An 11,991-nucleotide genomic window follows, 5' to 3' on the forward strand; every position below is an offset into this window, starting at 1 on the left:
ATCGAGCTTTCAATTGGATGTTTTCTTTATGACATGCTCAACGACTTGGAATTACCCCCCATACATCAGAAGCACGAACACCCAAACCATACATGATTACATCACCATTGCGATCCTTACCCATGACTTTACAAAAAATATCATCTGGTCCAGGCGTATCATTCGAACCCTCGGGAAGTTTTAGTTTGATTTGTTTCATCTTCGCCTAAATTAAATATAGTAAAAAAAAGATTATATGTATTTTTAACGTCATGAAAGAACACATAAAAAGATGACCATAAAAAGATTTTAGACACCCAAATCTCAGATCTTTTTGTAAGTTTGTTAGAGTTGATTTTTTTCACTGTAATCTCAATTTCTCAAATTTGATTGATTTCTCACGGGTGTTTGAATACGATGATGTTTAGCAATTCCAATAACTGCTAACTTGCAAATCTTACGTACCTTGTTTTCATTTATCAGATGTTGCTTGTATAATTGGGCGTTTCATGTGTAAAGCCTTATTGGATTTTCTTGCTATACATCAGTAAGTTTTTATGTTTTGGTTATGGAGTTATGATGGTTTAGTGGTTTCGTCCATCCTTGTGATACAAGTGTTTTATGGAATTCCTGGAAGTTTGACTGCTCATCAGTGTTCTCTATGTGGAGTATAGAGCCAGAAAAGAGAAAGAGAATGTCAGCTTCAAGAACCATGTTATTCAGGTCAAAAAATCTGTTCTTTTTAACAATTTTAAGATTTACATATACAAAATAATTGATTAGGCCTTGTTTAGTATCTAGGGAAAACTTAATAAAATAATGTGAACCAATGAAGTTTGTTATGTGTTACTAATGATTAGGAAATAAGAATTCATAGAGAACATAGAATCATAGATTTTGTTCTTTTGTGTAGTTAAAATCCCAAATCTAACAACTTTTTTTTGACTTCTTGTAACATGTTTTTGTAAATTTGTATTATGATTCCTGACATATATCTTAAATAAAACATTATCTGATACATGTGATATATGCCCTGCAATTACCCTACCTGATGCATTCTCGTATGACATTTACATGCCATACATACTTATGTACATAAGTTTTATGTAGCGGTTTGAAGTGCTAGATGGCCTAACCTGTTAGGCCCACATTGGAAAGCTGTGGGATTAGCCTTTAACTGCACCTTTCTTCTATTTGGCTCTGTCCATACAACTTATAGCTTGTGCAAGGTCAGCTTAGAACAAAATCTTTAAAGCTATGAGTAAAACATGAATTTTAGTCTTCAGAATTTGATGTTATATTTTGTGTCAAATATGCAGTAATATATACTACATAAATGATCATTTGGACAAGAGGACATGGACATACATATTTGGAGCTTGTTGTGCTACTACCGTTTTCATACCGTCTTTCCACAACTACAGAATTTGGTCTTGTCTTGGCCTTGGCATGACCACCTATACGGCTTGGTACTTAACCATTGCAGCCTTGGTCTAGGGCCAAGTTGAAGGAGTGGTTCATTCTGACCCCAAAAAGCTGGTTTTGTACTTCACTGGAGCCACAAACATTCTCTACACTTTCGGCGGCCACGCTGTCATAGTGTTAGTGAATCGATCCCTGGTTTGAACTTACTTTGTTTCTTCTTATTCGAGTATAATAATGATTTGAGTTGCATATCTTTTGCAGAGAAATAATGCCCGCAATGTGGAAGCCATAGAAATTTAAGTACATATATCTGTTTGCTACTCTATATGTATTCACACTAACACTTCCATCAGCGACTGCAATGTATTGGGCTTTCGGTGATCAACTTCTGACCCATTTCAATGCTTTTTCCCTGCTGCCAAAAACTCATTTTCGCGATGCAGCTGTTATCCTCATGCTCATTCATCAGGTTTGGTTTTTGCAACAGTTTATTGACTTACTAAAGCTGTTACGCCGTGCATTAGTTGCTTTACATGTGTGTCTTTTGGTTTATATATGCAGTTTATAACATTTGGTTTCGCATGTACACCCTTGTATTTTGTGTGGGAGAAAGTGGTCGGGATGCATGATACAAAGAGCATATGTTTGCGGGCATTGGCTAGATTGCCTGTTGATGTGCAAAATCGAGTCTTAAATTTATAAAACTAGTTTCACCTAAAAACTGACTACTACACACTCACGGGCAGTGGACCCGATCGTTTGTAATATGATTAAGAGGTAAGACCGTGTTCGTTCGCGGGGATTGGTTTGAATCAATTGTTTAGTAAAGTAGTTTGGAAAACCGGGTGTTATTCAAATCTCCTTTTTAACAGAAAATAAAATTTGTTTTGAACAAGATCATAAAATGAAGAGAACTTCAGACAATATAATTAAAAGTCATCCACCTTGACTTTCCTCGACTTCAAATGTGATTGCATTTAATTAAGACCAAATTCACAAGAACTGACAAGATAATCGTGACTAGTTAAATACTCATGTGGTACCACCAACCATGAACACATCACCAAATCACCTAGATTACTACATAAATTACCCAAACCGGTACCACCAGTTCCAAGACAACTTTTTCCATTAACTAGTTTGACTGACTATCAAATTACCAATTGAACTTATGTAAAAATAACGTGGTACCACCAACCGTTACAAATTACGTTGGCAAAATTAATTCTTTCATTAAAATAGTATTTACTATCATACCATGTACTAGTGACAATTGCTTATAGACAAACAATTCTTTTCAAATCATATATCAATTCAACTAGTACCACTAACGAAGAATTAATACATAACCAATATTATAATAACTATTTAAAGAATTAAATCACGAAGACTCGGAACAACGGTAAATAAAGATCAATCCTTTGAAATAAAATATTGCAATCACATCATCTGTCTCGTTTCATCAAGGTGGATGATAAACAGTTTAGCCACTCATGATCAATCCACAATAATAATTAAAATAGAAGAGAAACATGATGTACCAATCCGCCTAGGAAATTGCTAGACAGTAAGTAGATATGATATAGATGGGTGCCCGTGAATCTTCAACGAATCCGCCTAGGAAATTATCTTGATTGGAGATTGAAGAACCCTTGTAGAACAGCTCCTAGAAAGATATTTTTGATGCTGCAAATTCGTCCCTAGGGTTTTTATTTATACTTCTCTCCAAATCTGATGCAAAACCGACATAGGGGTCTTTTTCCCATGCACCCACTGCGGCGCAGTGGGACTGTGTCTTCCCTCACTGCGGCGCAGTGAGGTGTTGTTGACTTTGACTTAATGGTGACTGCGGCGTAGTGACTTAAGTGGCCACCACTGCGGCGCAGCCCAAATCTGCGTCCTCCTTTTCTTCTTTCTTGACTGCGGCGCAGTCCTTCTGTTGCCATCCCCACTGCGGCGCAGTGGGGCAAATCCCACTAATTTCCGTGGGATTTGGCTGCGGTGCAGTGGGCTAGTGCATCCCTACTGCGGCGCAATCAACACTTGTACAAAGCAACCTTCTTTCGATCTCGTATACTTGCTACGCTCTGCCGTTTCTTCCACTCGAATCAACCTCCGACATCATAGATCACCTCTGGGCCAACAAGTCTTCCGAAAATGCAACAAATGAACGCGTAACCTGTTTAGAGCCTGTAAACACTAACAAACACCATAAACGCGCCAAATGCATACAAAAACGACTTAAAACATATAGTAAAATGACCAATAACGATGTGGATAATGGGTATAAATTAGTCACATCAAATCTGAACTTTAAATAAAGCATTCCTTGACAATCAAACTATCAAACAAGTGACAAGTATCAAAAGGAAGCAACACCAAGCATGTCAAATGACAAAAAGCGGGTGAAGCAGTTTTAATCTTAAATGAAAACTCGAAATGTTTGACAATACCTGAACAATCCGCAAGCCACGATAATCAACTAAGCATAAATGAGAACAAACGATCCTATCAATATAATTCTAATCCAACAAACTTACTTCCGGGTTGAATATATAAAGAATCACTCATAGCTCAGTCGTGATGTATACTCTTTTACCATAGGCTTGAACTAGGATCGTCACTCCACCATTGAGGCGCAAGGATCAGGTACATCGTCAAAATAGGCATAAAGGGTGGGAAATTTATTGGTTGAAAGTGAAAGGTAAGAATTTATAGTATATGTTATATTGAATATGAACAAAATAGTCTAATCAACCCATACCATTGATTGCCAACAAACCACTAACCCATAAGATGCTATCCCGCGAACACCTTCAAAGTACCAAGCAAGCCCGACACCATTTTGGTGCATCAACTTCAAACAACTTACGATCAACCAAATTTTCCAAAAGAGTGATACAACAACTTTCTACACATTTAAAAATGAGAAATACCTACTAGTAGCCCAAGTTCTTTCTTTCTTTTTATTTTTTTATTTTTTCTGTTTTTCAATTTTTTTTATTCTTTTTGAACCATTTTTACTCTACTAGTAGTTACCCTCTTACAATGATAGACATGTCTATAACACTTCACTTTCTTTGTTTGAACAATCCAAGACAATCTTCAATAACTTAACCCATTTACATATTCTCATAGACAAGAATATTCCACAAATCAACCCACTGAAACTCTCCCAAACCATCCAAACAAACCAATGACAATCAATGGCCCCCCAGATTAGACTATCGGTACAATTAGGTGAAGTTTACATGAATAGGTGGGTTTATACAATGGAAAGGTAAGTTATAGTGATGTATATGTGTATAATTTCTCTAAGGTATTAAAAAAGGAAATTTGTATGAATATAGACAAGTATATGTTAAAGGTTGTATAGTAGGGGTAATGATATACAAAAAAAAATTTGAAAAGAAAGAAATAAAAAGTATAGTCAAACCTAAATGCCAATTCGTCATCCAATGTACCCGTCGTGATCACCAGGCCAAATTCTAGAATCAACACATCACCGGTATACTCTTATCAAGAAAAGAACCCGGAAATGGCTTAGAAATACCTCAAACACGCACATCTTAGTGCAGGGCATCAGAATGAAAACCCTTACTCCCGAATAAATACAAGAGCCTAAGAGAGGGACGTATTTACGAAGCAAACAAACCAAAACCGTCACCTGGCACACTATATATGAAATAATGAAAGTAATGCAAGTAATGTTATCAATCGCAAGGGACTTAGCCAAACAAGTGTTCAGAACACACTTTGCCAATTAAAAATTTTGCCAAGGAAAATTTTGTAGTAAAATTGCTTAATAAGTAATCAATTAAGTGTCAAAAGAAATTTACCACAAGGACAAGTTCAACTCATGTCTTAAAAATCATATCAACTTCTATTATTCCTCCAAATTGAAAACACCAATTTCAAACATGCACGTCACAGTAAAGAGCTCGAAATAGAGACTCTTACCCTCGGATAAAATCCAAAGGCCTATGAGAGGGACACATCAACGAAACCAGTAGAAATCTCGATGGCAAAACAACACAAGTGATAAAACCCGGTAGCTTAAACCTATTTGCCACCCCCCACACTTAAGATGGACAATGTCCTCAATGTCCATATTCGGTCAAAATAAGGTAAATAGGGGTAAGCAAAATCGATAAATAGAGCACATACCGCAACAAGGACACATTCCGTTTTAAAACAAGTTACTCGACCCCGTGTCACAAATTGAGTTTCCAAGATAAGAAGAACGCTTTGCTTGGCGGGAGAAACAACTTGTAACAAAACGGAAGGTGCGGGAGTCGAATACATCAAACATACCAAACAATGCGGCGCTGAACTTACTGCCAGCATATGCATATCATCACACAATCAACATTGATGCCATAGAAAATAGATGGGAATGGAATCCAAAGGGTTCCCCCCACACTTGTGTTGCGCTATAGCTATCAAATACTTGCTTCAATTGCATCAGAAAACGAATCATAATTTCAAGCACCAAATTATTCAACTGTTCTTGCAACAAACCAAAAGAAAAAGAAAAAGAAAAGTACAATGAGCAATGTCTCATCACCCCGTAGGGTGGATACCAACAGAAATACGAAATAGAGTATATAGCACAGTTATCCAAATACCGACATGAATAACAATCAACCCTCACATGATTCTATCCCACGGTGCCGGATGGGAATCATAACCATATCATCAATAAAACCTACCACCAGAAAAACAGGGTGGTGCAAAGAGATTATCCACCCAACTGCGCTTTTCCTCTTGACCTGAACCAGAACCGCCATAACCACCTGCTCCCTGATCACCCGCCTGCCCAAATCCACTAGCTCCAAATCCTGCTTCCGAACCTCCAGCATAATCAGCAAAACCGGAACTAACACCTGCAGGAAAACTGGGCATAGAAGAAGAAATGCCCGCATCACCACTTGTATAATGGCCAAACTGGACCGGCCCTCGCGGAGATCCTCCCAAGTCATGGGGTCGTGGAACCAGATGTTCGGGGGTACAAAAGAATGAACCACCATCCTGTTGATGTGGTGCAATATAAACTGGTGGTGGGGTGAAATCTGGCGTGTCTCATTATCGGCTACACATCTCCTGATCATCCCATCTGCACAAACTTTAAACAAAAAAGGATTTTCCCAAAAGTAATGTTTGGCCTCGGTATGAAGTTTCCTCCGTTCTTGCTTTGACATTTCTTCCGGAATTACACCTGAACTGAGATAGTTAGCAATATCGGCGAACCAAGGACCTGTTTCAATCTTCATCAAAAACTCATCAGGAAAATCATCATTAATATCATGCTCTTGTAACTCCTCACGGTGAGGGTTTTCGAGCCTACTAAGATGGTCAGCTGCCACATTCTCTGCTCCCTTTTTGTCTTTAATTTCAATGTCGAATTCTTGCAAAAGCAAGACCCAACGAATCAAGCGAGGCTTAGCATCTTGTTTCGTGAACAAGTACCTAAGGGCAGAGTGGTCAGTGTAGACAATTGTCTTGTTAAGGACCAAGTAGGGACGGAATTTATCAAAAGCATACACCACAGCTAACAACTCTTTCTCAGTGACAGTGTAATTCTGTTGAGCTGGGTTCAAAGTCTTGCTAGCATACGAAATAGGGCGGAAGTGTTTATCCCCCCTTTGGCCTAAAACGGCCCCTAAGGCATAATCGCTAGCGTCGCACATCAACTCGAATGGTAAGGACCAATCGGGTGGAGTCATAATGGGGGAATTGGTCAAACTTTCTTTAAGCAAGTTGAATGCATCAAGACAGTCTTTATCAAAAACAAACGGGACATCCTTCTCTAACAACTTAGTCATGGGTCTAGTGATTTTGGAGAAATCTTTAATAAACCTCCGGTAAAAACCGGCATGACCAAGGAAGCTTCTAACCGACTTAACATTTGTAGGTGGAGGTAATTTGCTTATTACATCAATTTTAGCTTTGTCTACCTCTAACCCTTCTCTAGAAACTTTATGTCCCAAAACAATACCCTCCTTGACCATGAAATGACATTTCTCCCAATTCAAAACCAAATGTGCCCGCTCACACCTTTCCAACATTTTGTCAAGACTCTTCAAACAATTTTCAAATGAACTACCAAACACAGAAAAATCATCCATAAAGACTTCCATGGAAGTTTCTAGCATATCCTGAAAGATTGCATTCATGCAACGTTGGAAAGTACCGGGTGCATTACAAAGACCGAAAGGCATCCTCCTATAGGCATAAGTGCCATAGGGACAAGTAAAGGTGGTCTTTTCTTGGTCTTTCGGGTCTATGGGTATTTGGAAATACCCAGAAAACCCGTCTAAAAAACAGAAATACTCGTTTCCGGCGAGCCGTTCGAGCATTTGGTCAATGAATGGTAAAGGGAAATGATCTTTGCGGGTCGCTTCATTCAATTTCCGATAATCGATGCATACCCTCCACCCCGTAACAGTTCTTGTGGGAATTAATTCATCTTTATCATTTACAACAACAGTCATCCCACCCTTTTTCGGTACACAGTGTACCGGACTTACCCATGAACTATCAGAAATGGGGAATATGATTCCCGCATCTAACAATTTCAAAACCTCTTTTTTAACAACATCCTTCATATTTGGATTCAATCTCCGTTGTCTTTGCACAACAGGTTTAACATCATCGACAAAGTTAATTGTGTGCTTACAAAATTCTGGACTTATACCCGGGATGTCGGAAATCTTCCATGCAAAGGCCTTTTTATGGGCCTTCAACACAGTAATAAGTCTAGATTTTTCATCCTCCATCAAAGAAGATGAGATAACAACCGGAAGAAGAGACGTACCTTCCAAATATGCATACTCCAAGTGATCCGGAAGTTGCTTAAGTTCCAAATCGGTGGGAGGACTTTCAACCGATGTAGGAACTCGGATACTTTCACCATTGTTGATTTCTTCGAAAGGTTCATCCTCCCGTGGAGTTTCATCAACATCAAGAGCCATGATTTCCTGCATCATTTCTTCTACCCACTCATGCTCTTCTTCACTACAAGCTAACACTGCTTGTCCATCTTCCATATCTAAGTAGTCCATAAGCTCCTTCTCCAAAGCATCTTTCTCTTCAACCACATCGACCCTGAAACACGATTCATCACAAGAGTAAGGGTGCCTAAGAGCTTTATCAACATTAAACATAACCCGGTCATTACCGACACCTAAGGAAATTTCCTTAGCTTTGACTCGGATGATGGCATCCGCGGTCATGAGGAATGGTCGGCCCAAAATTAGAGGCACATTGATGTCCGCCTCCATTTCCAAAATAACAAAATCCACCGGGAATATCAAATGACCCACCTTAATCTGCAAATTTTCCGCTATCCCCATGGGATATTGGAAAGATCTATCCGCGAGCCTAATGCTCATACGGGTTGGGGTCAATGCACCCAGAGACAACTTTTTATAAACTGAATAAGGCATTAGATTTATGCTGGCCCCAAGATCGGCCAATGCCTTGTATAACTCAAGACCAAAAGAACAAGAAATAAGAAAACTCCCTGGATCATCAAGCTTAGGAGGTATCTCGTTCTTTATTATTGCTGAAACTTCGGCACTCATGACTGCCGTCTTATCTTCTTGAAGTTTCTTCCTATCCGAAATGAGATCTTTGAGAAACTTTGCATAGTTGGGCATACCTGCAAGGAGATCAACTAATGGAACAGTAATGTTAACATTCTGAATCAGATCAACGAACTTCTTGAAGTTCGCCTTTATCTTCCCTTGCTTCAACCGTTGAGGATAAGGCACCTTCGGTTTGTAAGGCTTCACGGGAGGTGCCTCATCAGTAGGTTTCTCGGCTTTCTTAGATGGAATGGCCGGGATTGGCTCCATCTCGATCTCTTCATCAACTGCAACTTCTGGTTCAATCTGCACGAGAGGAGTAACAACATTAGGTGAAACATTTGCAGAGTTATAAGAGTTACCTGCTCTCGTCGTGATTGCGTTGACTTGCTCATTTCTTGCATTCGGATGGTTGTACTTAGCTCCAGATCCTTGGCTGTTTTGTTGAGGTTTCGGGTTCTGCTGAGTGTTGCTCGGTAGGGTACCGGGCTGCCTGCTTGAGTTTCCTAGCCTTTCCAACCTAGCTTCAATATCCTGAAACGTTGCTTGAGTACTCTTCGAACTTTGCTCAAGCTTACTCGCCAACCCATCCAACCTAGTAGTCATAGCATCCCATTGAGAGGACATCTTCTCACTGGTAGCTTTCTGAGCGCCTACCAAATCTTTCATGATGTCTCTCAATTCCGAATTCGCATTTTGTTGACTGTTGAACCTACTAAACCTGCTTCCAACAAAACCAGAATTATTAGCATTAAAATTGGACGAAGGATAAGAAGTACCTGATGACCGATTTTGGTAACCGGTACCCTGATTGAAGTTCCCTTGCTGATTTTGGACATAGTTAACTTCCTGAGCTGGCTTATCCGGACAATCTTCTGAATAATGCATGTCCCCACAGTAGTCACACCCATCAGCAATCACCTTGACATCCCTTTCAATGCTTTTGAATCTCACGTCTTGGTTGTCAAACCTCTCGTTCATCTGCTTCGTGAGGGCTTTGACTTCAGCAACCAAGCTTGATTCTTCACTACTCTCCAACTTTGCTACAGTCTTTCCACTAGTTCTCTTACTTACAACCTCATCACGATCGGAGAACTCTTTGGCCATATCATCTAAAATTTTGTATCCTTCAGCTGGGGTGACATTGTTCAAACTACCTCCAAATGCCCCGGCTAATTCCCTTCTAGTTCTCTTTAATAACCCATCATAGAAAATTTCAACCACTGCTTCCGTGTTCAAATTGTTTCCTGGGCAATTCCTGATCATCTCCTTATATCGTTTCCAGGCATCCACTACATCTTCCCCTGGATCTTGAGTGAATGATCGGATCTTATTCTCCAACTGTCTCTGAGTCCTTATAGAGTAGAACTCATCAATGAACCCAACACGAAGCTCGTCCCATGTGGTATACAGATCATCTGGCTGCTCTTTTAACCATGCTTTAGCTCCTCCACATAAAGTGAGTGGAAAAAGCTCAAGCTTCACATTGTCATCTTGGTTCGCGCCATAGTGATAGAACCTACAAATCTTCTCGAACCTTTCCAAATGCCCATACGGATCATTATGCGTCACCCCATCGAACTTCTCCTCCTCCACACTTTTCAAATGACTTCCTTTAATAGAAAAGTTTACTCCGGTGGTTGGAAGGCGAATAGGGGTGCCCCTATTTGTGGGGACATTTCTCCTACGGTCACCGTAAAGACGGTTATTGGGGTTTTCCGGCTCTCTATCACCCATTCTCCTGGCTCTGACTGGTTGAGTTGGCTGAGGATTTTCTTTAAGAATCTCGGTTAAATCCTGATGCTCAGTTTTATCCTGATTATCTTCTTCCCTTGAACTATCACCAGTTTTGAACAAACTACTACCTTCGGAGAATTTAGGACTTAAGTGCACCCCGGACGTTGAGCCTTCCTTGAGTAATATTTATCCAAGTCTACGTCCGGGTGGTCACGGTTTTCGGTGTTTGAAGGCTCCGTGTTGTTTAATCTGATTAAGCGTCGTCTGGCTTTCCCTGGATTAGATTGAGGACTAAGCAAAGGTCTACCAGAGGTTCTTGTGTTCATCAACTACAAAGCATCTGCACAAACACCACAAGGAAACGTTAACCGCACCAGAAACTAACAAAATGAAACTGAAACAAAAAGAAAATAAAATCTAACTATGAAAAACAATTAACTTCCTCACAATTGAATTGCAAGGGAGGATCGAATCACAAAACTAACAATTACTTAAATTAAGTCCCCGGCAGCGGCGCCAAAAACTTGATGTGCGAAATCTAGCTTTAAATTTATAACACGATTTACCGATTAATTCTGATTACTACACACTCACAGGCAGTGTACCTGATCGTATGCAGTATAGTGAATAACTGGTAAGCCGAGATCGTTCGCAAGGACTTAAACAAGCATTTGTAAAGACGTTCAATGATTCAAGTAAAATGGGGGGTTTTCGTGGCCGAATTGCCACGATGCAAATAGTCAGTTGGAAATTAGTAATCCCACAGGATTAATCGAAAAAGAGTTTATAGTTTATAACAAAAATTTAAAAGTCACCCATCTTGATTTCGCTCAACAGAATGTTAGGATTGCACATTTGATGAAGTTCAAATTCAATTTAGTGATTTAATGACCGAGACTCAAATTAATCGTTAACTCCGTACCCGTTAAGTTAACTACTTATTCGACTCTCTTATATAAACTAGGTTCGTTATTAAGACCGGTACCCCACGACGCCTTTTTATAATTTCCCTAGTTAAACAATTGTTTTGATCATTTCAGATAACAATTTTGCCTAATCGATTGTACCCAACCGTCAATCCGTCAATTCTTATCAAATATTCACTGCCCCCTACCGTACCCGTCATAGAACCAATTGCTTCTAGCAAAACAATCAAAATAACTTGTACCCAAATCCTAGTCGTCACTAAGAAACAAGCACAAATTATCCGCAATCAATAATTGAATAACAAAGAATTAATAGATTAAGTTCACGACAAAAT

The 11,991-nt window shown here is 39.4% G+C and overlaps 1 protein-coding gene and 1 pseudogene across 1 annotated transcript; one reads left to right on the forward strand and one right to left on the reverse strand.

The window, feature by feature from the left end:
• Positions 1-536: 536 nt before the first annotated feature.
• LOC122584646 lies at positions 537-2,106 on the forward strand (annotated as a pseudogene).
• A 3,996-nt stretch (positions 2,107-6,102) lies between these two features.
• Positions 6,103-9,599, reverse strand: LOC122584647. The gene is made up of 4 exons (XM_043756689.1): positions 9,068-9,599; positions 8,222-8,551; positions 6,750-7,873; positions 6,103-6,435 (listed from the first exon to the last, which is right to left on the reverse strand). The coding sequence occupies exons 1-4, from the start codon at positions 9,597-9,599 to the stop codon at positions 6,103-6,105; spliced, it is 2,319 nt and encodes a 772-aa protein (XP_043612624.1).
• Between the last annotated feature and the right edge of the window lie 2,392 nt (positions 9,600-11,991).

Source organism: Erigeron canadensis, unplaced genomic scaffold (assembly GCF_010389155.1).
Source record: "Erigeron canadensis isolate Cc75 unplaced genomic scaffold, C_canadensis_v1 Conyza_canadensis_unscaffolded:93, whole genome shotgun sequence".
Classification (NCBI taxonomy): Eukaryota; Viridiplantae; Streptophyta; class Magnoliopsida; order Asterales; family Asteraceae; genus Erigeron; species Erigeron canadensis.

Excerpts from the sequence above, each read along its gene's own strand:
- LOC122584647 (XM_043756689.1), bottom strand. The coding sequence starts at position 9,599 with ATGACTACTAGGTTGGATGGGTTGGCGAGTAAGCTTGAGCAAAGTTCG. Across the intron at positions 7,874-8,221 it reads GGAGTATGCATATTTGGAAG|ATGAATTAATTCCCACAAGA; the intron begins GTACGTCTCTTC and ends TAAATGATAAAG. Across the intron at positions 6,436-6,749 it reads TGGCAGCTGACCATCTTAGT|GATGGTGGTTCATTCTTTTG; the intron begins AGGCTCGAAAAC and ends CCACATCAACAG.